The sequence below is a fragment of the Perca fluviatilis genome, chromosome 18, assembly GCF_010015445.1.
Source record: "Perca fluviatilis chromosome 18, GENO_Pfluv_1.0, whole genome shotgun sequence".
Taxonomy (NCBI): domain Eukaryota; kingdom Metazoa; phylum Chordata; class Actinopteri; order Perciformes; family Percidae; genus Perca; species Perca fluviatilis.
In genome coordinates, this window is record NC_053129.1 from 14,386,560 (window position 1) to 14,414,044 (window position 27,485).

Here is a 27,485-nt window from a genome sequence, read left to right on the forward strand (position 1 = left end):
TAGTGGCTGTAAAGGTAATGTTCAAGTTTGCTGTGCTGTGGGAAGCTAAATTATTTTACAAATCCACTGTAGTTTTTTATTCACAACAACTTCAAATTGAAAAGGCAGATGTAACCCCATATTAACAGAGATTTAACACCAACCTCTATAATAGAAATAAATGAATCTAAATTGGATATAATCAGACTCAGTAGGCTACTTTGACTTATATGTGACCCATGTATAAGTACTTTTAACAGGAGCCAGTGAGTCTTTTCAGTAATTTTACAAAGCCTAAAGATATATCCTGCACTTGACTCAAGTCATGTTGTTGTCTGTAAACAAGAGTTCATATACATATACAAATGCAGCTGTGATTTGTAGAATTGCATAAAAAGAAATAAGGTGTGAGTTTGCCTTTATTTGAGCAAAGCAGATACTTGTTATGCCTTAAGTGTTTATTTTGGGTTACACTGCACCACGTGAGATTTGCTTGCCCTCCTCCAACTGCCAGGCTGCAAGAGAGAATCTCCAGCAACAAAAACATTTTGTTTTTCAACCTAAAGAAAGACAGTCCTTCAGTGCTATAAGGCTGATTAAAAAAAATAATAAAAATAAATACAAACGGCTAAAAACGACCTTTGATTGAAATGGCAATGACAAATGGCAAAAACAAAGGAACTTTTAAAATTAGATTTAGAAAATTAGATTAGATTTAAACAAAGGTCTTAAATTGTGTTTACTGATGAAAGGTACAAAAAAAAGTCTGAGCAAGGTACATTTAAAAAAATAAAATAATGTCACCCTCTTCTTTCCCTGAACTAACTCAGCGAGTTTAGTAACAATATCAATGTCAGTACATGTCATTATAAACTAGCATTTTCTTTGCAGGGAAAAGCCTTATGTGATCCACTTCATTATATTCTTTCACTAAAATCAAGAGCTCATCCCAATTTCAAAAACCCTTCTGTCCAGCAGAAGTTACTTTTTCATAAATGTTTTGAGAGAGAACAGGTTAGTCCCTATCCCGTACACATATGGACTTAAGGATGTATAGGATGTTGAGATAAATAACTCAGTTTCAGCCCAAAAAGGAAAGTCAGTGGGGCTGACAGTCAGCTGGAAGATCATGTAGAGAGTCCAGTTTACCTGGAACAAGCCCATAGCTGCCAGCACAGCTGTGGTGCTATGCTGGTGCCTCGGACCTTTGCTCTTCCTGCCGAACTGGCTCGACCCGCTCACGCTCACCTCTGGGGTCAGCGTCTTCCTCTGGCTCAGCAGCACTGTGATGATGAAGCAGCTGTTGACTGTGATGATGATCAGAGGCAACAGGTTGCACACCGTGGTGAACAGGTATTTGTATATGCGGTTGGGCACGGGGCAATCATTTCCACTACACTGAAATAACTGTGGAGGGCATCTGCTGCTATTTCTTGTGATGTTTCCCGCAGGGCCTTGGAAGTTTAGGACAAAAATGGGGAGACTCAGCAGCGTGGCGAGCATCACACAAATCCCGCTCACCATCCAGGCTGACCTGATGCTGTCCAGGTAGATTGGGATGACCCTCTTTTCGGCGTGTCTCAGCTTCTGCTGGCGGAAGATGCTGATGAGGACGGAGAAGAGGATGCTGGCAATTTCACCAAACACTGTCAGGAACTTGAGTGTGCGACACGACCAAGTGTTGATGAGGGTGGAGGAAGCCTGGTAGATGATAATCTCATAGATGGTCACGATGATAATTTCCTCCAAGTTGGCTGCAGCCAGTGCCAAGAGAAACAACTCAAAGGTTTTGAAATGGGAGGACTTGATCTGAATGATGGCGTGGATGAGAAATATATTACCCACAAGTCCTATGCAAGAAACAATGACTCTTAAGCCCAGGAGGATGACAGAGAAGCCAACCATTATTGAAAGTAAGCCAGAGCACACAAAACGTCACGCATGTGCTGTTGACACAGAAGCTGGCAGTTGCGGTGTGTATCGTATCTCTTTGCTGCATCACTGACCCAACACCCTTGTTATCAGGTTCTTAAGGTGGCAAGAATATAGATCGGTGATTGGCTGTTCCCATTAGAGAGACAGGAAAACAAAAGGATGCTGGAAACATTGAAGGCTGGGAGTCATTAAATTTTCTTTACCTCTGAACTTTCCAAAGCATCTTGAGACCAGCACAGTGTGTGATTTAAAGCAGTGACATGTTTTTCCACTGGCTGACATCACTAAACGCAATTCCTGCAAGAGCTCATTTACATCCTTTGACACTTGTTCTCCGCCTCATGTTTGTCATTTCACAGTTTAATTGGCATACTATATTTTGACTTACAATACACAACTGTGACACACCAAAAAAATCAACTTGATAACATCTTTCTTATAATCTCCCCTATTACCCATTTGTAGGCAATTAACTTGAGTCATGTTTCTCTACCCATTAATAAGAGGTGTAAAAAATGTTCGGGGGACATGTCAAAGCCCTTGTTACCTTTTCAGTAAATTAAAAGACATATAATTGAGATACTGCGATATAAATGCTATTTCTCGATTGGAGAAGGAGCAGTGATATAAATGGTTTGACCCTCAAAAACTCAGCAGCGGTATCGTAACTTATTTTTTTGGGCAATTCGGCCTTTAATGGATAGGACAGCTAGACGTGAAAGGGGACGAGAGAGGGTGAAGACATGCAGGAAATTGTCACAGGTCGGACTCAAACTCTGGACCTACTGTGACAAGGAATACACCACTATATATGTGCGCCTGCTCTACCAACTGAGCTAACCTGGCCATGTATCATAATTTATTATATACACCTGCTTTACTTTATATACCTTATGTGTGTAATTTACCATTTTTTTATTTTAAAATTTGAATTGTTCAGAGAGGAAATGTTTGCAGCTGAGGCTAAAACGTTTATAGAGTTCACAGTGCTAGCCGTAGTAGTAGTAGTAGATAACTTTATTGTCCCCGTGGGGCAGTTGGGTTTGCGGCACTTCATGACAGGACATCAGACATATGATACAAACAAATAGTCCCTACATCAGACACCGACAGACATAACATGAAGAACATACACACTACAATACACTATACACCCTTGGGTATGACCAGGCCAGCTGGACATCTAGTTTATTTTGACTGATTTAAGGTTTTTATGGCTTGTGGTACAAAAGAGAATTTGGATCTGTGCCACAATGTACCAGTGGAAACTTCATGTTTCAGAATAAGAGAATCAGTACACAAAAGAGTAAGAGAGAAGAACTTATCAGTCTTTACAAATAAATATGATGAGGTTTGGGGGAATATATATTTCTTTCACTTAACAGGGGTAGTTAAGAATTGTAAATAATTGAAATATTAACATAAAGAATATGTGCCTGAGTCTGTGTTTATGTGTTTGTGTGGTGGACAAACTGCACCCTACTGTTCACACAGGACCAGTTCATGTTCCAGCTTGTCTGTTTTCCTCTTATAGTGCACCGTCTAGTTAGCAGAGGTTCTCTTCAATCAAGCCCTGCATCCTGATTCAGCTTAATTGTGAATCCCACTGTGTGTGTGTGTGTGTGTGTGTGTGTGTGTGTGTGTGTGTGTGTGTGTGTGTGTGTGTGTGTGTGTGTAATTAAGGATAAGCCCTACACAGGCAATACATGGGTAAACTAAGTGTTATGTAACGAGCCTGGGCAGTGTAGGAAGTTGTAGTCCTTTTTTTACTATTCAATAATTATCAATCAGAGGCCTGATCAAACATCATTTACTTCTGGTTTAATAGTTTCATTCTGGTGTAACATAGTTAATTGATTGATATCTATCTTATGTTTTTAATGTGGCATTCTTTTTTTTTTTTTTACTGTAACTCAAACCCAATGCAAAAATCATTGTTGTTTCAGCCTAATACTGTGAGATTTAGTTGGGTTTTTCCATAAATCCCATCTGTTGTCTTCCTTATTTTGTACACACACTCACTGGACTGTGTTTTGTCGAAACCCCCAAATTATAACCTGCCTTATTAGATGGAAACTACATACGTTTTTGCTTTGGGTTGGCACCACAAAAACCTATTTCAAGGGTTAGCACATAGACAAGTCTAGAGCCCCGCTAACAGCTTTGTGAAGCTGTACTTTTAGGCACTGCAGTTGTTTGAGCCAAATGCTCACAATGGTAATGCTAACATGCTAATGTTTCGCAGGTATATTGTTTACCAAGTTCACTATCTTAGTTTAGTGTGTTAGCATGCAAACATTTGCTTAGTTTTGCAGGTGTTTGGTCATAAACCAAAGAACAGAACAAACTACAATTTTCATCTGTTGTTGCTGCGTGATGAAAACAAAATGATTGTGTGAATCAAATGCCATGGCAATCCATCCAGTGGTTGTTGACCTCATGGTGGTACAAGAGGAAAGTCAGGGGATCACCTAAATCAGTAGGATGCATCCTCTGAGGACCATACATGTGTGTACAGAACGTAATGGCATTTCATCCAGTAGTTGTTGAGAAATTTCAGTCTGAATTCTGAATCAAAGTGGTTGACCGACTGACTGACTTACCGTCCCTAATGCCATGACGCTAGCGTGGCTAATGAAGCCCTACACCCCTATGGTTCTCCCACATGTTGCCACATATTGCCTTATTAGACCTCTTCTCAGGACTGTGTGGGTGTGTACCGACTGGGCTTGATTGACATCTCTCTGACCCTGAGTTTTGTAGCAACTGTTAGGGTGGGAGGGTTACACTTCAATCATACTTATTGGTTTATGTAGTTTGGTGATCTCATGTAATTCCAGTTTAGCTCCGCCCACCTTTAACCTAGGCAGTATTTACACTTCTCTTTAGAAGTCTGTGTGGAGTTTTTATCACCTGTGAGATGAACATTAATGACTGTACAATCTACGAAGACTTCCTCACTTTGAGTTGTTTTAATGATATACTGTCTCTATGGAAAATGTAAGTTATTTTGTATTCATACATAATGAAAGAACATGTTAAGGTAAAGTATCCAAATAATGAAATGTCCTTTGTCACGGAAGACATTTTGACTTGTCACAATCAGAAAAGCACAGGTGAAAAAAAAAAGAATGAATGGCTTACTTGAATAGAACAGAGCCATCATCAATGTAATTATTAACAACTGTGCTTTTACTATGACAAGTCAAAATGTCTACTGTGAAAGAGGCCTATATGTGAGTCTGAAATTTAGTTTTTTAAGTTCTAGTACAAATTATACATAGTGGACATTTGGGCTTGGCCTGTAAGGGCTGAAGACCTAACTTGTACATGATCTTCATAATTTGAAGTCAAACCTGAGAAATTGGGATTTAGGACTAAACTTGGACTTCAGCCATCACACCTCGGCTGCATAAAATTCCATCTAAATGTTAATATGCTGCAGCAATCAGAATGAATCACTTGCCAATCACTTTGTTAAGCTGCTGTTCAAGAATAATATTGCTCGTGGAAGAATTCCATCTAATTACCAGTTCACCAAATTAAAATGTGTTTGAGACTTGCAAACTGTTAGCTGTTCAAAAAAAGCACTTGTCTGCGGAGTTAATTAAGTGTGAAGGTGTGACATGGAGTCTATAAAGGAGACTCACCAGCTAAAATGCATGGATGATTTTGGACATCCAACAAGAAGGAGTGTGAGAGAAAGCACATCCTGTCTTGTGGTTTCAGACCTGTTACCAAAGTGGTTTCAAGCTCCTGGAGCAGGTCACTAAATCTCTACAAGCTGCAGCAGTGGTTTTATAGCTGAGTCTGTGCTCGGACTACTCATTAATTTTCCATGGGTTTAAATGAAGACACCACATAACCCCCTTGCACGCTTCATTTTATCCCCAAGAAGAACCATTCTCCTGCTGAAAACCATCTGGTCCCAGGTTGTCTGTGTCACAGTTAGGGAATTATTAAACAGAACTTTATTTAGAAATAGAGGGTGGCAGTAGCTCAGTCAGTATGGAGTTGGGTTGGGAACTGGAGAGTTGTTGGTTCAAGTCCCCATACAGACCAAAGTATGGTGGTGGAGTGGCAGCTGGAGAGGTGCCAGTTCACCTCCTGGGCACTGCCAAAGTGCTCTTGAGCAAGACACCCAACCCCCAACTGCTCGGGACGCCTTTCCATGGGCAGCTCCCTCACCCTGCCATCTCTCCATTAGTGCATGTATAGATACTGAGCATATGTGTGTAATTCAGGCCTGTGTGCAATAACAACAGAGTGAAAACATTGTAATTAATAAATATACATTATTATTATTATTATTATGCTCCATGAGCACAATATAAACTACAATAAAGTCTCAATAGATCTTAACACAGAGCTCTTACAAGTCAGGGACAAAAGACAGAAAGAATATATTAGATAATAGTGGAGGACCCCAAATGTAGAACTCTTTTTGGTTGAAATCACATGTTATGGTGCATATTCCTAAACATGATTAAAATGACACACAACCAATTGACATACAGTGAACCTGGGGGTTTGGGGCCATCAGGGCAGTTGCCCACTTTGCAAGGAGAAGATGGAAAATCAGTGTCCATTTCTTGTCAAAGTAAAGCCTCCATACATATCTGGTTTATGCGTTGGGGGTCATGCATGATTATATGGAAAGTATACTAAATTGTGTTCACTTTTATTGTGAATATAATTTGAGTTGGACCCATACGTGCAACCTTTGGCACGGAGCCCTTGTAAGCACCACAGCACAAGTTTTCCTGGCCTGAATCCCATTTTAAGGCACACTGGTTTGTATACACGTGCTTCTTCCAGGCTGCCTGACAAGTCATCACCGTGTCCAATTAATGCCACAGCAAAATCCGTACCAAGAAAGTTAACGGGGTGGGTCCAAAGAGGCAACCCCTGCCTGCAGTTGCGCGTGGATACCCCTTTAAAAGGCTCACCATGTTGCCATCACATGCTTCAGCGCAGAAGTAGGATGAGGATGTTCTTCTTGTTTTTGATGTTATGTAAAACACATTTGTTTCTTAAATAGTCTTGAAACGGGACCACTGGAGAGACTTTTGCTGAGGATTTCTTCACTTTGTATGGCAGGAGGGGGGGCCCAGCCCACCCCGTCTGTCAGCGCTGCAGTCAGTCAGTCATGTTGTGCTGCTAGTTGTTGTTCAGTAGCAACGCACCGACTGGTGCGCAAACTGAAGGCTGCGTACAGTGTTCATGCCAAGTGACGGATATAAGCGACGTGTGTGCGGGCTACGGACTCTGTCTCGATCTCCAGCAGCAGCAGCAGCAGCAGCACTCAAGGTTTTACAGCCGTGTTGGCCTCGGAAGAGTGGATGGGATATTAAAGAAAAAAACATCCTGAACAAACCCCGCTCGTCTCGGAAAAGAGTGTTCCCTCTTCTTGCGAGAATAGTTGTTTGCTCCGTCTCTTCTCTCCTCTCGTCGATATCTGAAAGAGGTTCCCTCGAGTGGAGTGGCGAAACATGGGCGACGTTCGTGTTTATTTCCTCTAGTTGAGCTGCATCGGTTACCCGTGGGACGAGGCTGACCTGCCTTACCTAGCCATTTGAAAACAAGGTGCCATGACTGGCTCCTCGCACCATTGAAATTTAGACGAGATACTGCCCGCCACACACATACGTTACGGTAAGTAGCGGCTGCTCCACATTATCTTTCCTCATTGCTTTCTCTCTTTCTTTCTTTTCTTTTTTTTTTTTATTTAGGCAGAGCAGGGCTTGCATGGCCAGATTTGCTCTTTTGTGTGTGCTTTTTTAGAAATGTCTGGAGGACGTTGCAGAGGCAGATAATGGCCATGGTGATGAAGGAGATTCCCAGGGAGTGGTACTCAGTCGGACTGGCCGTGCAATGTGTGTTATCATAGCCCCCCAACCCCCGTCACCTCCGCCACCAGCAGCAGCCACTAAAGTGTAACGTCAAAGCGATACTATAGCGCTTTGTGTGCTGACTAGACTGAAACCATGTCAATCACAGGGACACAGCAACCCGTGAGCTCCCTAATATTACGATTGGATGGATGGATGGATGGATGGATGGATGCGCGATGTGTTCACCTGGCTGTCCGTCCCGCTGTGTGTCGGTTGGTGTGTGTAGGCTGCGTGCGCGCGCACGAGGGGCTACAAACTTTATGGCACAATAGCCTGTGGCATTTCATGGGGGCACAATGTGCTCGCCGCGTGTGACTCACATTGGGCCTTCAACGGGCGACTTTGGGTTGAGTCAGTGAAAATAAAAAATAAAAATCGGACACTGTAAACTGAGAGAGAAGGAATAAGAGTCAGCGGTGTAACTTATGGTGTGATGCTCTGCTCAGGTAGGCTAAGTGAAGAGGGCTTTACAAATGGCAAAGCAATTAGCCCACAATCACAGTTTGCCAATTAGGCCATAAAGGCAATGAGCTCATAACGGATGGTGCTTTTATTATGACATCATAGATAAACATCCCGAGGCGCGGGTTGTCAGTGAATGGTCTCCAGGGCATGCACTGTAGAGAGGGCTTTATTGAGTGAAGTTCTTTTTGGTCAGATTAAAATGAAACATGGACTATAAGGACAGCCTGGGTGATGACAATGTCCAGTTTGTGCAGATATTAAACTGACTGGAATCTGGAAACTGGTAAAACCTCATGATTGTTTAATTCACAATTCTATGCGTTTAATTAGACTCTTTATTTGAAGTCAATATGTTGGTTATACAGTAGATACACATGTCCTTTTTAATACTTAATACTGGGCTAATTAATGCACTTTAAATATTGGGATAGTGCATCACAAACCTATATTTGATCAGCAGTGGTGGAAGAAGTATTCTGATATTTGTTCAAGTAAAAGTACAAATGCAACAATATAAAATACTCTATTACAAGTAAAGGTCCTGCAATCAAACTTACTATGTAAGTATAAGTAAAGAAGTATTAGCAGCGAAATGTATGTAAAGTGTCAGAAGTCCTCCTTCTGCAGAAAATGGCCCATGTGACTGATATATTATTATGTATTATTACATTGTTAAATTGTTAATACTGATGTGTCAATGTGTATATGGCATTTTACTGTGTGGCTGGTTGAGGTGGAGCTTTAACTTTACATAGTGGTTCCAAACCTGGCGGTCAGGCGGCCTGACTTAAAAGTTACTTTCCCTAGTAACTAATTACTTTTGCTATACAGTAATTGGTAAAGTAATTCAATTACTTTTAAAAGAAGTAACTGTAACTAATTACAAATTTTCAGTAACTTGCCCAACACTGGTCAGGCCCCTCCAAACGGTCAAAAGATAAGTCTGAGGGGTCATTAGAGAGGCAGAAATGAAGAACGTTCTGCGACACAAATGTCTATTCAGTCTTTGGACTTTGGACTGAATCTTTGCTTTATGTGAAATAAATTGGATAACTGGTTGCCTTTATACCAACTCTGGTAAAAGGGGCTCCAACAGGAGCAGCTGCAGCCGTAAAATCCTTCATGTCAAATAAAGAACTGACTCTTCAAACTAAGAAAATGTGAATTTAAAGCAAATCTGTTAGTGTGACTGAACACTTGTTGATTCAATTTAATATCTTTATTGAACTTGAAGATCAGTGAATATTCTCATACTCACTATATTTTCAAAACTCATGAGACGGCTTTGAAATAATGAATTAACCTAAGTTTAGTTAAGTCACATATTTAAGGCAGTAGGGGAAATGCGTTTTTAAGTTGAAAGTACAAATACCTCAAAATTGTATTAGTATTTGAGTATGTACTTAGTTCCTTTACACCACTGTTGATCAGTCACACAACTAAATAAATTGTTGGCCTAATGGCAGTGGAAATGTAGATATTACTGTAGTTGCTCAGGGAGAAGTTCCTTACTCGTTCAGGCCTTGTTCTTTCTATGTTTTATTAACCACTATTAACAGACATCTTTAGTAGGCCTAATTCTATCTCTTGATCACACATCAATGACTTGCTTCTTTTGTTCCTGCCCAGTCCCTTTTTTCAGGGCTGCCATGACACTATCTTGCAGTGTAAATGAAAAGAACTGATCTGCCAGGCCACACTAGTTTATTGTAGTTGAACATTAATCTTTTGGAGTTTCTTCAGCAGACTTTTACTTCACCATGCATACCTCTTTACCACATTATCTCAGACAGACTGCATTCCACCTCACTTAGCTATCGTAATAGCTATCATAGAAGTGTTAAAACGACTCACACCTCCAGACCCCTCATTAAATAGCCATGCTGGACTAATAACCGAGCTATTAAAGTAAAGGCAATCCACTGTGAATTATCAACTGATCTCTGCCAACATACAAATCAAATTCTAATTCTTAAATCATCTATGAAATTGAAAGTTTATGGATTACTGGTATATTTTGGATATTAAAATGGTCAATGCCTATGCTTATTTTCATTTTCTTTGCATCATCATTCAATTGTCCTAATTACTTACAATACTTTGGCCTAAATTTGACTTTCTGCAATGTTCAACAGAAATACCACAGTAGGATTTCTACAAGCTGTCCCCCTGTCCTGTCCATAAGGCCGGCTACACACTGGCTGCGTGGCGTGAGCGTGTCAGCTGTGTGGCGTGTCCGTTTTTATTTTGGCTCCCATGTTAACAGGTTAGAGCTTGCACACTGCCTGCGTGACACGCATGTCTCAGGCCCGAAAACGTGTGTTGCTAGAAATAGAACAAACGCCTATTTTTTACGCGACACGCAAGCGTGTTGGAAGCGTTTCCATTCAAAATAGAATAGGAAAAGATGTTTATATGTCATTTTGACTCAAATACATTTCATAAATGACATTTTGATGTTTAAAAGTCTCAAAGTTTTGACATAAATGCATATATAAATGGAATTAAAAAAATAATAATAAATAATTATCGATTTTCAAATATTGCACCTGTCAATACAGAACGAAATATTCTGTGGTTTATTTTGCCGTCAATACTGCCGACGTTGTCCTTGCTGTAATCAAATCAGAATATATATTTATGTTTAACATGTATACTACTGTTTGAGTGCAGTAAATCAATGGGAAACATACATGTGTACAGACAAGGCTAGCAGCAGCAGCGCCGCGTCAGACACGTTTCTGGTGTGCAAAGACATAAAAACATCCACGCAGCCGCCACGCAACTGACACGCAACAGAAACGCCACGCTCACGTCACGCAGCCAGTGTGTAGCCGGCCTACACACTGGCATATTGGTGCAAAGTAATTAAGTATTCATGTACTGCACACAAGTACAACTCTGAGGTACTTTGTACTTTACTAGGTAGTATCTCTACCACTAGGAGGACACGGAGGATTCAAATTAAAAAAACATGATGGACTCTTCAGAAGAAGTAGCTATCTTCATATGAGTTTCTGCGCGCGAAAGTCACCGGACGACCCAACATACATAGCCATACTGAGAAATACAGAGAGAGTTGTGTGGAGCTGATAGTCTTACAGTTTTTTCCGATTGCTAAACGACAGTGGGCACAACTGGAGTCACATGTGCAAAACTCAAACTACAGTCTGCATTACCAACAGTCACCTGAACTAAACCGTTCACATCACCTGCAAAACTCATTCCAAGCAACACAACTCTTAACACACGTCTCAGAACAGGCTCAGTGCAGCCAAACACTCAGAACAGGCCTCACTGAGATAACACACACTGTCTCTCAGAACACCCTGAGAGTAAAAACACTAGCATCAAACACCAATACACAAAATACAAACTTTCTCATCTTTACAGTTTGAACAATTTGAGTGACTTGACACTACTCAATAGTTTATTTAATAAAGAAAAGATATGGATTGTATAATATACCGATTTTTATGTAAGGTAAACAAGAAGGAATGAAAATCAGCAGTTTTCTTCAATATGGTATTTTGTCTCTGGTAATTTATGGAATTACTGGGGGGAAAAAAACTAAAGGTACATACGTAACAGTACCAAAGAATAATGTGACTAATACTGCCTCTCTCCAGCATTGTGTGGCAAGTTTTCTTCATCACATTGGATGTCTGCATCATCTCTAAATACACATGAATGTGGTGTTTCCATTGCTTTCACCTCCATTACTTTCTGAAAAACAGTAAGAACACAGTTTTACTGTTGTAAAGATATAGTGTTTTTCACTTTTTTTTTATAGCTGTGTATATAACCTCAGACATCTTACCTGGACATATTGGTATCTTTGCTCTTTTACCTGTTTCTCTCAAACGCTACAGTGTATAATTGTTTCATTCTTATTTGGTGTTTGTATTACAAAAAAGACTTTCTGAGCTTTCTTTGTATAAATACCGTATATGTTCACTAACTAGTCTAAAACAAGACACCTGCTTAGGCTTCCAGCTAAAATTGCAATCAGCAGTGTTTGATAGGCACCAGACTGAAATCTATTCTGTTTTGAATGTGTGGTTAACAGTTTTGACAGCAGCGTGTTAGCATTTGAACAAAGTGCTGTAAATCTACAGTGTTGTGCAGGTTGTGGTTAAAGTCAGGGGATAAGTGTGTAGAGTTTTGAAAACTGTGTTCAAGCAATGAAAAACGAACTAGAGTTTGGTCCACATGAACTGCTGCTGTGCAGACTGTAGTTAGAGTTTTGCACATGTGACTCCAGTTGTGCCCACTGTTGTTTAGCAATCGAAAAAAAATGTAATAAAGAAAAGATATGGATTGTATAATATACCGATTTTTATGTAAGGTAAACAAGAAGGAATGAAAATCAGCAGTTTTCTTCAATATGGTATTTTGTCTCTGTTAATTTATGGAATTACTGGGGGGGAAAAAACTAAAGGTACATACGTAACAGTACCAAAGAATAGTGTGACTAATCCTGCCTCTCTCCAGCATCATGTGGCAAGTTTTCTTCATCACATTGGATGTCTGCATCATCTCTAAATACACATGAATGTGGTGTTTCCATTGCTTTCACCTCCATTACTTTCTGAAAAACAGTAAGAACACAGTTGTACTGTTGTAAAGATATAGTGTTTTTTATAGCTCTACAGTGGCTTTACTATTACAGTATGATCCGCTACTCTTAGAAAGAAAACTGCCGTTTGCAAAAAACTTAATGCGACACAAAGAATCTGCTGGGATGTTAAAGCCTGTCCACGATGGTGGATGTTAGTGATATGAGGATATACATGATACATATCTAATGGACTGTGATAAAAAATATCTCTCAAATTGGTTATGTGGAAATGAAAATACATCTATAGTCGGGACTCAATATCATCTCCCGACGTAAACTCTCTGTGAATTAATACAGATTTTTCATCAACGGGATCGTCGACAAAAGGACATGACATGTTTGAGAAAAAAACGTTTTATAGTATGCCTAACATAAACCAATACGTTTTTTTTATTATTCATGCAGAACAAACTGCATTAAAATGCGCCTGATACAGACTGAATGAATGAATGAGGAAATGAGTCAGAGGGAGGAGACTGAGAGAAACTCAAGGTTTTTTTTCTCACTTTCTCTCAGTCTCCTCCCTCTCAGAGGGAGAAACTCGAGGTTTCTTGAAGAAAACCTGCTCACGAGGTCCGTTCCAGAAAGCAGGTTTAGTGAAAACTCTGAGTCGGTTAACCCTGAGATGAGGGAAACTCTGGGTTATCTGTTTCAGAAAGAGAGGTAACTTAACCTCGGAGTCAGTTACTATGGTAACTGAGCCTGTGAACCTAACCTGGTCGGGAGCAGGTTTTCTTCAAGAAGCCTCGAGTTTCTCTCAAAGTTTCTTGAAATGGAAAAAAAACATGAGTTTCTCTCATTCTCCTCCCTCTCAGAGAAATTAATTTCCTCATTCATTCATTCAGTCTGTAGGCTATCAGGCGCATTTTAATGCAGTTTGTTATCTGCATGAATAAAAAGACGTATTGGTTTATGTCAGGCAGACTATAAAACGTGTCATGTCCTTTTGTTGACGATCTCGCTGATGAAAAAGCTGTAGGCTATTAAATCACAGAGAGTTTACGTGGGTATTGAGTCCCGACTATAGAATTTTTTTCATACATAAGCTGATTTAGAGGTATTTTTTATCACAGTCCATTAGATATGTAGATACCTTATCCGTCCATCACTAACATCCACCATCGTCGGACAGGCTTTAACATCCCAGCAGATTCTTTGTGGCATTACGATTTTGCATACGCGTTTCTTTCTAAGAGTAGCGGATCATACTGTAATAGTAAAGCCACTGTAGAGCCGTCAGAAAAGTGTGACTCGCTCTGAAACATTTTTTAAACGTCTTTGTAGGCCTAGTGTTCCCTGGACACAAACCAGTGAGAGGCATTAAAAAGAAATAAATGATTATACATTATAGTTCTGTTAATGATCATGGTGCTGCAGCCTCAGAATGGCATTTGTAGCCTATAGTTTACTTTTTTTCGCCCGCAGGATTGCACCTGAATGAAATTATAGGTGTAATACAATTCCAGTTTTCACCAGTAATATTATAAGTTTACTGTGATTAAATATGAAATTAATACACTGTTAAAGCGTACGCATTGACTCGAGCAGCAATTTTCTCCCACACCAATTCTCTATCTTTTGCAGCATCAGCTGCTGTCTTGCTTTTTTAATGAAATGCATGTTCAAACCACAGACAGTAGGTTCAAACCACAGACAGTAGGTTCAAACCACAGACAGTAGGTTCAAACTCGCTGTTTGTGCGCATGAGTATTTCCGCCGACCAGTTTGTTTGTGGTTGTTACCATGGTGAATCGTAGAATCATGGCTCCATTCATACTGCCTTTTGTGCACGCGCGTAACCCTCAGTGAACATACTCCGAGTTGATTGAACCAACTCAAATCAGCTGTTCTGGAACCGAAAACTCAGAGTTTCCCATCTCAGGGTAAATCAACTCAGACATCAGGGTTAGACTCAGAGCTTGTTAAACCTCCTACCTGGAACGGACCCCAGGTTAGGTTCACAGGCTCAGTTACCATAGTAACTGACTCTGAGGTTAAGTTACCTCTCTTTCTGAAACGGAAAACCCAGAGTTTCCCTCATCTCAGGGTAAACAAACTCAGAGTTTTCACTAAACCTGCTTTCTGGAACGGGCCTCTGTTGTGCCCACTGTCGTTTAGCAATCAGAAAAAACTGTAAAGTCTTATGATAGGTTTGGCTGGCTGTACATTTAATTTGAAATGTGTGTAACAATGAAATATTGTGTGCATCCATGTGTGTTTACACTGGTTGCCATTTGAGCAGCTTGCGATAAGAAGCAAGATTAGTGTCATGGTTGCTTGGTTTCATTGGATGAGGATTGTTTGTGTTTATTTACTGTCACTGTCCTGAAGAAACCCCGGTACTTATACACCAGGGTTCCATTCAATACTCTGAAATTAATATCATCCGCTGGGCTTTCTTCTACCCTTCTTTTTCTATTTCTATAGAAAATCTAGCCAGAGCTGACCTTGTGAATAACATGAAATCTTTAATATGCGTGACACTGTCCTTTTCATGGTGATATATGTTTAATTTCATAATTAACCCATGGTGGCCCTTTTAAGTATGAAAGCTCTGTCCTGATTATTGAATTAATTCCAATGCTCTGCCATGCTCCTTGTTCACAGTAACTGTTATGCTTTCATGTCTGTTCTCAGTTTGAAACGGGCAATGAGATGTAGGACAACTGAATGAAGGATGTTAGTTACGGAACAAGTCGAAGTGTGTGTGTCTGTGTGTGTGTGTCTGTGTGTCTCTGTCTGTCTGTCATGAATGTGCGGACAGAGGTTGGATTGCCTCTGTGTCTCACTTTCAGTGATCCAGCTCTGCTTTTCTTTGTAAGAAACAAGAAAATCTAACTTTTATCACACTCTTTTCCTACAGTTATATTCTCAGGATCCATCAATATATACTAATGAATCTAACTATAATAGAAACAGACGTGCTCAAATGTGTTGGTACCCACACACCTCATTGAAATAATGCTTCATTCCTTCCCGAAAAGTAATGAAATGAAAAGCTATTTTGTCATGTATACTTGCATGCCTTTGGCATGTCATAGAATATAGCCAGGAAGAGATGAATTATTGCTTATTCTACAAAGATATTCTAAAATGGCCTGGACACATTTGTTTGTACCTCATGAAAAAAAGATAATAAATAATTGGATTATAGTGATATTTCAAACTAATTACTTTCTTTAATTAGTATCACAATGTCTCCAATCTTCATTCAGCCTATTTAAACAGAGAAAAGTGGTCACTGTGCTGCTTGGTATCACTGAACATTGACCTGAAAAAGCAAAGGAGAGGAGATCAGAAAGATGAGATAAGAGATCAAACTTGATTTATCCTGAGGGAAATAGCTGTGCAGCAGTTGCAAAACAAAGTTGGAAGAGTGCAGATACAAAGAGTGCAAATATACAAGCATACAAAGGCTAACATAGATAGATAGCATAACAGTAGGTGCAATATGTAATAAAACAACAACCAGATAACTGTAATGTGCAAATAAGGTGCAATCCAAATATATACAACATATACCATGCCAAAACAGGCTACTAGTATAAATGATAACTATATAAATGTTTATATGTTTGAGCCATATCCGGTCCCCACGTCTCCACTGTCCATCTCTTCACCTGAGGCTGTAGTGTCTGATGGCCACAGGAAGAAAGGAGTCTCTGGCGTTCTGTGGTGCATTGTGCTGGTATCAGTCTGTTGCTGGAGGTGCTCCTGTGTGTGACCAGGACATGGTGGAGAGGGAGAGAGTCGAGGTACATGTCCACAGAGGCGTCTTTGGACGGGAGGGATCGCGCTGCTTCCCAGCATTGGACTCTTGATGGGCGTGCCTGCATCCTGACACAGCAGTTGTCCGTTTCTCTTCCGTGACAAATGACCAAAAAAGAAAACACCCCCCCACAACAGCGCAAACACTTTGCTGCACCTGATTGGACGAACGCTTTCACTCGTGGGCTGTCTACTACTCTCAGATTTTTTCATAACATGGCTGCTCGTTTGGAAACTTTCTCTTTATTTTGCAAAAATAATTTACCGAAATGTGTTTCTGAAAACATTTGAGGTAAGAAATAAGCTATGCAGTTGATGAATCTGTCTTCATTTTAGATCGACAACGGTTAGTTTAAAAAAGATTTCGAGAGTTTCTAGAAGCGGAAAGTCACGCTGGATGCTGCTGATTTGCATAAAGTAGCATAGACCTAAACTTAATGCAAATGAGCTGCGGGCAACGCAATGCCCCATCTATTGAAATTCAGCCGTGGTGCTTACATAGACAGCGAATTGCAAGCGTGGAAATGGCGGCCCCTGTGGACGTGTACCGTCATTGTCCATATTATGTCACAGCTTGCACAGCATCCTCCTCTCTGACACCACCACCAAAGAATCAAGTTGCACCCCCAGGACAGAGGCAGCCTTCCACATGATCGTGTTTATTCTGTTGGCGTTGACAGTCCTCATTCTGCTGCCCCAGACTGGTAGGACATCCTCAGCTAGTACTGCAGACATTGAAACTGAACAGGTTTGGGGCTGCTGTGCTGCGCCTGGCAAAGGGTGCCTTGAATCTGAGCAGGGCACAAGGAAAGCTCAATACTATCAAGGCATTCTGAAGCAAAACGTACTGCCTAGGGTCAGAAAGCTCTGTCTCAGTCACTGGTAGAGGTTAGATTCTCTGCCCGAGCCCGAATTTCCTTCCACTATCCTCGGGCCGTTGATCAAGCATTTGTGTTTTTTTAAACATTACTTAATTAGCCTAATTGGGTAGGGAGAACGCTATCATCATATAATCATGCGCAGCGTCTCCTTCACTCGCACGCATCACACCGGGCCTGCTGTGCTGTATGGTGTGGCTTAAGTGCAACATGGAGCTTGAAGATGTAAAGAAAAATATAAAAACAGGAGAATTAGCCTACCTTTGCGCAAGTTTGGAGGAAAGTCGGAGGTATGGAACCATTTCAGTCGTGGGCAGTGACAACATATGTGTTGGCTTTATCGAGTACATTAAAGGAATACGCCACCGTTTGTTGAAATAGGGCTTATCGCGGTCTTCAATAGCTGTAGATAGGTGGGCCAGCGCATTTTTTGTCTCAGTGCAAGTAATTAGGTTGTTTTTTTGTCTTTAGGGTAACCGTCATGGCCGGAGACATTATGTTTTTGGGTTGTTCAGCCGTATGTCCGTACATCTGTCCGTACATCCGTCCGTAAATCCGTCTGTTCCATTCTTGTGAACTCGATATCCCAGGACACCCTGGAGGGGGAAAAATGATGAAGTGATGACATTTTATATTCAAAGGTCAAAGGTCAGCTGCACTGTGACATAATAATGTTCTGCAAAACACTTTTTTGGCCATTATTCAACGCCATAACTCAGGAACAGAAGGGGAGACATTTGTTCGGAAATGGTGACACTTATCTTGGGTGCCGAAGTTAAAACTGTGGTGATTGGAAAGCTCTTCTGTGCTGCTGGGTTGAAGATGTGTGTGTGTGTGTGTGTGTGTGTGAAGCATCCACGTTGCACTTAATCCCTTTTTATTAAATTGCTTCAGTTTGAAAGTCTTCACTACATACGTACATATATACATGTATATATGAGTCTGGACAGACATGGATGCACACTGCAACTTGACTTGATTGCGAAGGCATACAATCGTAAGGCGGTAATTCTAGTTTATTTTGTGTCCACTTGGAGGAAGCTAAACAAGCCGAAACCATGACATATTATCACCTCATAAAGTTGGAACATGTTACATTGTATGTGTGGTGATTCAGATTTCAGTACCCTGGTGACAGAGGCTTTGCAGCCATTTTGCCACAGTTTGACATTTTTCTTTTTACCGAGTGGGAGATGTTGTTGCTGTCAGAAATTCCTGACTTGATAAACACACCTTCAGACTTGGTTGCTTTCGGTTACAGTCTGAGCGATATGACAAGAACGCTACATTTTTAATCCTTTGGAGTCATGTGTCTGGCCACCTGATGAATGTCAAACACTGACTCTCATTTTAGCTCTGCTTTGGTCTCCATCAGCTGCTGAAGGAAATATTTTTTAAAAGTTCAATATTCTTTCATATTGTTCAGCAAGTTTATTACTCCTAAAAGAGATTTTAAGGGTTGAGTGTAATCAATACCAACAGTTGTCAGAGATGTGTTCTAATCTGCATCACATCAATAAGTGGAGGTTAAAGAAATCGATCTGATTGGATCAGCTTCTCTATAAAGGGAAGGTATTGATTATTTGACACAATGTGACAATCCCTTGACCGGCACCGGCACCCTTTTGAATAGTTTGAATTGATGTAATAACAAGTGTATTCAACTGCATAATTCAGCCCTTTCAGCGTTTCTGACTTTTTTGCCATTAAAGTGTTTTGGGTACTTAGGTAGCAAAGTGGCTGCTTTCATTGATGGCAGGTTGGGATTCTTCATCTGACATAAACATGCATTTTAAACCTTTTCTGGATCAAGATAAATGCTCTTTACATGTCAGAAGCCATTCAAATCGACATGCTAATGTCTTGTATGGGACAGAGAGTTGTTGTTTTTTGTTTAAGTGGCTTTATGTAAGAAGTTTGTGTTGATTCTAGCGACTGCTTTGTACAAAAGCGGTAGTGTTTTTACCACACCTGCTGTCGTAAAGGTCTTTTCTTTACGGTGCTTTATTGCCCACTGTAGATTTACTGAGTTAGCGTTACCGGGACGTCATATAGTTGCAATATAGTAGCGATGAATGTTTTGCTCAGACAAAAAATCATTCATTTACAATAAGAGAATAAGTTACAGATGCATGGTTGCATTTCAAGTGTTGTATACGGTAACTTAGTCTGGATGTATCGGGAGCTAAACCGGATTGTTGTAGCAACCAACGTAATAATAACTTATATTCATATAGCGCATTTCATGAAACCAACGGACGCTTTACACAAGTACAAGGGAAAAGAAAATAGTAGGCCAACATAAACAGGAATAAAAAGGAATAAAAACGGGCGTTAAATGGACGGGATGTAATTTAATGTAGGCTACTGACTACAACCACATCGCACACTGTAAAGTTATTTTATGAATGAAATAGACATATTACATACCTAAGGGCCAATTCGGGGACATTTTTTTATCATTTACAAACGCGTAGTTGTCTCCATCTGTTAAAAGCCCGACCAAGATTGACTCAGTTTTCGCTCATCGTCTGTCTTTACCTTTTAGCTTTTAGTTGTTCTGAGGTTTAATATCTTTTTTTTCTGTGATGGTCCTGCCCCAGTATCAGCCATAACTACAACAGATAACTTCTAAAATAAAAGTAAAATACAATTAGGCCTATATAAAGAAATCTCCTGCTTCCCTTTACCTGGCTGCACAGGCTTTTCCGATGTTACGCCGAAATCTGTGACCCATCAGAATGTGTGACTGTAGCGCCGTCCGTGAGTCATTTTGTGGGAAAAATCTGACCCGCGCATAAGGCATTTAAAAAACTATATAAAAATAGCGTTCTTTTCACTGTTACCCGCAATTTCCACCAACTGCGGAACGGCTGCAGATCCGCTCCGGAACATCCTGTCATATCGCACGATCATACGTGAATTTGCGAGATCTCGTGGGTCCTAGTGACTTCAGCTGTCAGTCATGGCCGCAGCCGTTCCGCAACAAATACGGACCTGGTGGGTATTGAAGGATGGCGGAGCACGGAGCCGACAGCGGAGCCGACAGCGGAGCCGACAGCGGAGCCGATCCGCAGCCGTTCCGCAGTTGGTGGAAATCTCGTTTGCTGTTACAGGTCATTTATGATCATCAGATGAAAAATTACACCGTTTCAGAAACCTTTAAAAGTTACATATAGTTACTTTAAATAGTAGTGTGCAAGAAATGTTAAGGCTGGGTAAACTACACCCTACACTATTTTCAGATGCCAGTTCTGTAATGCCATTTTTTGGCTTTAATGACAGACAAGATCAAAATAAAGGCTAACTGGTGAGTTTGAAATGTAAGTAGTATGTCATTTATTTATTTTTAATTTACACATTACAGTTAATGATTTGTCAGATCAATGCTGAACACTGTCGACAGGCAGGACCTGGAGTGAAGTCTGAAGCACACAGTTCTTTAGAGCTTTTTAATAAGCTGCAGCAACTAGTGTTGCGACATGAAGCATGTCTCTGACAGAGTAAGAGGAGGGAATGTAGACATTATTGCAATGTGGCATGCACCACCCAAAACCTGTCTAGCCTATGAGACACATATTAGCAAAGTACAGGCAACCTAAACGACTAAACCGCCACTGGCTCGTCTTACTCAAATGAAGACTTTTTTTTAGAATGACTGCTGTATAACCGTGTGCTCCAGACCTTCATCACTCCTGATCCTCCCTCAGTCGCCCAGTCTGTTGAGGTAGGCAGCTCCAAGGTGGCTGATGCACAGGGATGCCCTCATCCATTTCCCACTGTCAACAGGCACTATGTGACATGTAATGGATTACATTTTCACAAGCCTGAATAATGTTTCCATTTTCAAGGTAAATTAAACTGAATATATTCTAGTGTCAGAAAATGTGTGTGGAGAAGACGTTTGATATTACAATTGACAAAAGAAATATTAACAAACCGTAAACACTAAAGTCAAATCCAGATAATGACAGAATTTTAGAGACTTTAGAGCTGGTGATGGGTCTCTCTGGACATTTTGGTGGTTGTACCTGACATAGTCTATAGTTGGTTCATCTTGGTTCCAAGCCCACAGCTAGTAATGGAGAGTTTAAATCAAAGCTCTAGGCCTAATGAATGACGAATGTAGCCTAACAAAATATAGGCTACATAAATACAGATATTTGAGAACAAAAAAAGTTATTTTTTGCCCCTTCACAACACCTGGTAACTTGCAGTTCAGGGTCATAAAGAGCAGCTTTAAAGCGAGTTTGAGCTTTCCTTTACATCCCATAACTCATCAGAACTTTGTGAAATGGGAAGGAAGCATTTAAAAACCATATCTCCCACGCACCACATGGGTCACCGTTGATAGCGTTTTGATTGCCTTCCCGCTCCATATGAATTTCTCTAGACGTGTTTTAACCGTCTGGTGGTTGGCTGGTCTTGGTTTGGTCACGGCAAATGACAGGGTGAGGCTGTCTGTCGTCGTAGCGGGGGGCAGTAACATCCATCGGCCGTGGATGTAGCTCCGCGTTTTAACGTAGCCTAGTGGAAGCAAGTTGCGTCGGATAGCCTGCTGCACATATTTAGTTTCTCATTCTCCCTTCACAATAAACAGCTGTTTGTCCGTCATTGGAGGGCGAGGGTGTCAAGCGAGCCTTCTCCGTATGGCAATTGGTCCGGATTAAGTTTTCTGAAAAATCGGTGGAAGCCCAACCAGGAAGAGCACACACACATCTCGCAGGCAGCGCCACCGACCGTCCTCTCTCCACTCCTCCCCAGCTCTCCCAGTTACCGAGCGGAGCTCTGCCATCGCACCAGTCCGGCGGCTTCTCCCCCCCCCCCCCCCGACACACACACACACACACACACACACACACACACACACACCCCACACCTCCTTTACCCGCAGATTTGTTCGACGGTTCCCGACTGCCAGGAGGAAGTGTGTCGGCGACCCGTAAGTTACCAGCTCGATTTTTTTGTGCTGCTATTTCGCCCTGAATGTTTGAAGTTGTTCCGAGTGCCAAGCCGTCCAGAGAGGAGCGCAGAACCCATTTTTCGCTTCGTGCACCAGAAGCGATACACAGGGCTGCTGCTACGTGCCATATATCCTCCCAGGTCTCAACTCGGGCTGGGATCACAACAGCCACCGTGTCGGTAACAAGGAATCCGGTTAGTAAATGTGATCTACAGGGGTGACTGCCCTTTATTTCGCGTGTGTGTGTGTGTGTGTTGTGTGTATTCGGGTAGCCCCCCCTTCCCTCTCCAGCCCATATTTAGAGCCTGGCTGGCTACTTCAGATGGGCAAGCTACGTCAAGCTGTACTGTATCCCATCCTACTGTATTGCTTGGCCACTGTAGGCTATATGTACTATACGCATGTAGTATAAATGTACATATGCATTAGGGTATATATATATGCATGTTTACAAACCTTCCTCGACATCTCAGCGGATGGTGTTTGTAGATCAAGCTCAAGATCTGCGGTGCAAGTATTTGAAGAGAACAAGCCAACAAATAAAAAAAGACAGTGACCTAATGTTTGAGATTCTTGTAGTATTTCATCTCTTCTTGATAAACGTCAACATGCCAGCGCCTCATGTTGTAGCTGCCCGTCACAGCTGTGACATGGAAAATGTAAAATAAGAGCCTTCTCAATCCGATCCAGTGGACTACGTTACCCAGCTGGTTTATTTATTTTGGATGCGTGTTGCCGGTGTTCTGTCTCTACCTGGAAAGTTGAAAGGAGGAACATTTAAAAACCAAGTGGATGAGGTGTTAATTACAGGTGTAATATTGGCTGATGAGGTTCTGACTGTATAGCATGCACAGCCAGTGTTAAGTGATCTGGAGCAGAGTTGGAGTTGTTTTTTTCGGCCATGGTGAATTGCATGTTGCTTATCGGTTGGATAATGTAGTGCTTTACGAACACCTTGCAATTAAGCCAGTTCTACATCTGACTTCTTATCATTAAGTAATGGAATTAGAGTGGACTTGGGTTGTGAGCAGTTCCATGGAAAAGTAAATATGTCCTGCTCAGATTTGTCTTATTTGAAGAATTTTAGGGGCTCAAAGAGGTATTCAGTATTTCACTATAAAAATCTACAGATTAGGAACTGTATGAAAATTATTAGAGAGGGGAGGGGGGTAGAAAAGAGGGAGGGTATGTATTTTAAAATGTTTGCTCAAGCGAGGGTATTTGTGTCGATCAGGGTAGCCTTTGTTTCAACGGTTTCACATTTCAGAACGCTATTTATTTTATTCATTCTGCGGCTAAAGTATTGCGGTGCTAAAGTCTATCAGCAGAAATAACAAGTGGCTGTATTTTTTTTTTGTATATTGTTATGTTTGCCATCAGTTAATTATTTTGAGATATTGAGGGGAGGGGTATTTCAGTTTTTAACTTAAGTCATGGTGAGGGTCCAAAGAAAACACTAGTGGGCCTTGTTTATTTTTTTACTTCCGTACAGTCCCTTAGAGAAGAGAGTTTATAACACACTATAGTGTAGTTGTAAACTGATATAAATACATTTATGCTTCACATGTTAATAAACCTACCATATTATAGTGATCAACCTACATATTAAAACCCTTTAGTTGTTGTTCATTATAAACAATTTTAAATCCTACCCTAAAAAATATTTTATCACCCTGAAAATGGGACCTAAAGTAAAGGGAAACTATCTAGTAAAGTTAAAATCCTTCTCAGGCAATGTATTCAAACCTACCGAGGACCTATAGTTTGGGATCCACTTTGCTTAATACGTTAAAACTGTGGCCTGTTATTACACCTCCTATATATTCATGTAATATTCCTAAAGTGACTACATTTTTCTGTGACATTCTTTTCTATGTCTGATGCTTTCTAGCATTATTATTGTGTGGCAGTTTGTGATCTCTTATCACCGCTGTATTGTTATAATATGGAATTTAGAATTGAACGTTTGTCCTTAGTGGTAACTTCCTGTGATATTTGTGACATTAGGTGCTTTGTCTGCTGGGTTGTATAGTATTTCTTTTTTAATGGACCATTGTGATATTAATATTTCAAGCATTGTTATAGTTGAATTTGGAGGCTAGGGCATGAAACATTTATAGTTTGTTTTAATGGTTGCTTTAGCGGAACCTGCAATTCCACGGTGTACACAAAGATCAATGGAGTAGATAATCGTTGAATTTCATTAGTCAGTTGTTAGTCAGTCCCGATTCTGTTGAATTATTATTTAAACCCAACTCTGCTGCTGTTTTACACACATCGTCTCCAGAGTCTTATGAGGTGTCATCATTAAAAAAAAAAAAAGCACCCTGGTGCGCCCGGTGTTTGATCCTCTGAAAGTACCTGATGATCTGTTTTCTAACCAATTAGAGACGGAGCGCAAGGTCATTGATCTTCCTGTAAATGTAAGATTACTTCCTGAGGATCACCAGGCCCAACTGTGGTTTAAAGAGCCAAATTGCCGTTTGGCCAGAGCACTGCCACATGAGATAATATCTCACAGGTTATTCCCTCCAGTGTTTCCCCACCTACACTTCTCAGCAGTGACCCGCAACTGCTGCTGGAAAAGCCTTTGTGGTTTAAAAAAAAGAAATCATGATAAAAAAGCTTGGTATCAGAGTTATTGGTTAGTTATGTGAGAGTTGCTTTAAACAAACATACAGTCATACAGACTGCATACAGACTTTGATTATTGAGGTAATTAAAATCATCAATCTGTCAGATTCTGGGACAGATTTTAAATTTTTTTTCTGGAATTCCGAGTATGAAGTGAAACACATCTGAGTTTTGTCGTTCTGGTATTGAATGTCAGTATTAGCAGGCAAGGTCGCGCTGCGTAACGGATTACATCTTGAGAAGCACAGCCGAGACTCCGTCCTAAGTCAGGGCTAAGACGATGAGCGATCGCGCACTACCCGATGTTGTCATTCATTCGCGTGCTCCCAGAAATTCTTACAAAGTAGAGCTCCATGATATGAGAAAAATGTGCGATATGCATAACATTGTTGAATATTGAATTGCTTTCTTTCTGCTGCTTTCAGTATACTGCTAAATAATTTAAAAGAAACGAAAGGAAATCATTGACTCCAAAATTCTTTTATTGAACAAATTAAACATTTAAATCAACATACAAGGCACCACTAAAAAAAGTGACAGTTACATTTTAAAGTCTAGTTTTCTACCAAAATTCTCTTTCAACTAACACAAAAAAATCAAGTATCTTTTCATGATATGTTGCAGCCTTTCGCGATGTGTTTGTTGCACAAATTGATGTAGGCGATGAAAAAACAGTTTATTGTGCAGCCCTATTACTTTTTTTGTTTCAAGGTATTAAAGCGTTTTGTTACATTTAGATCAAGAGTGTTTTCAGAGGAGGAGGATGATAAAGAAAAATGTTATTCTGTTATTTCCTTTGGGAAACGCTATAGAAATGGGAGTTGTAGTTCAAAAAGTTGTACTTAATTTTCATTAGCCCTGGAGCTACACTCTTATTGGTTACGGCCAGGATCACTCTGCTATTTCAGTCTTGGACCGCCTTCACACTGCACAAGCACAGTCAGGCAAAATCAAACATGTTTGAAAAATCTTGTTGATATGAGTCGTCAGTTAGGCCTAAATCTCCAGTCTTGAATGAGTTTAGACTACAGAGGAATCTGCATCAAGCATCTGGCCCCTCAGAGCCTCACACAGCCATGCTAGTCTGAACAGAAGCCCTGGCCTGTAATTCTCATAGCACAGCTCCATACAGAATTAAAAGGCTTACTGTGATGAGACGTGGGATGGCTGATTTTTTTTCTCTTCTCCTGGTGATAAACTGATAGCTATGCCATTACTATGATATAAAGCTTATTACGGTAGGGAGGGGCCACAGAATTCGGTCAAACCAAAGTCAAATCCCAGCAGACACGTACATGCTAGTCTTGAGCTAAAAGGACTCATTTCATTTATTTACTCACAAGTTTGTTGTAAAAAAGCACCTGTATAAACATCATATGCTCTCAAAAATCTATGTAATTTAGATTTTTGGAAACAATTACAATTTAGTGTGCAGTTCCTCTTTAAGAGCAGGTTTCATTAACCGATTTATAGCTAATTATGGAGAGTAATGGGGTAGGACAAGGAGCCCATGTGAGTTGTTAAAAAAAAAAAAAAAAACTTTTCAGTCTACAAAAGGAAAGTTGAATGTTGGAAAATGTATTTGCTGTAGGGAGTTTTTCTTTGTAGTGCGGATTCTACGGTGTGTACAGTTTTAAATTGCAAGTTTACCCATCTTATTAGGCAGACAATAACTCTTTGGACCTTTTTAGACATTGATTTTCAACAATAATTTCTCCTGGTTTAAATAGGCATATAGCTGGCTTGTTTATGTGTCTTATTTTCCTTAGTTCAGATTAGTATTGTAGCAAGGCCCTTTTTAACATTTTCCTTTCAGACTAAACATTTCAGACTAAACAATTTGGCTTTAACAACCTGTTATTTGCATGCTGTGCACACTAGGTGATAAGGCAGTGAATGAATGACAGAGTGCATGAGTTTCTTCTATGCTACATAAACACACACACAAACCCGTTATAATGAGAGGATCACGAACGGGGATACAATGGCTGAGAGCTCGCCTTATGATCAGATCAGTTCAGTCTGATCACAAAACCATTCAGCTAACTGATTCATTCTTTATGTATTGCATCAGAGTCGTTGTGTTTGTATCTAAACTGCAAAACTTATGTAAGACAGTCGATATCTTTGCTGTGCTCGTGTCTCGTTGGTTCCTGCTTTCATTTTCTTTGTGCCTCAGTGCGTTCCACACCACAAAAGCCCTTCCAGCTTTGTCTAGTTTTAAGTCATAACAATAGAAACATGTTTGAAGTCATGTTACTGGTCCCTACTTAGTCCAAAATGCACCTTTTACCACTCCCTGAGTGTCTTGCCCTGACCATCAATCCTGTCGTCTTCTGTGTGACAAA

At 40.5% G+C, this 27,485-nt stretch overlaps 2 protein-coding genes across 5 annotated transcripts in view; one reads left to right on the forward strand and one right to left on the reverse strand.

Annotated features, from left to right (window-relative positions):
* Positions 1–960: 960 nt before the first annotated feature.
* Positions 961–1,884, reverse strand: LOC120546407. Its single transcript, XM_039781332.1, has one exon. It carries the CDS (start codon positions 1,882–1,884, stop codon positions 961–963), a length of 924 nt encoding a protein of 307 aa, XP_039637266.1.
* A 4,996-nt stretch (positions 1,885–6,880) lies between these two features.
* LOC120546619 (bromo adjacent homology domain-containing 1 protein) overlaps positions 6,881–27,485 on the forward strand; it is a 31,425-nt gene continuing 10,820 nt past the window's right edge. Inside the window, exon 1 of one of the 4 annotated variants that reach the window (XM_039781682.1) lies at positions 6,881–7,569. The gene's annotated coding sequence lies outside the window, so the exon portion shown is untranslated. Of the gene's footprint in view, positions 7,570–8,538; positions 8,557–22,371; positions 22,698–27,485 lie in introns of those variants that run through there. The other 3 variants (XM_039781684.1, XM_039781683.1, XM_039781681.1) reach the window with 3 other exon arrangements.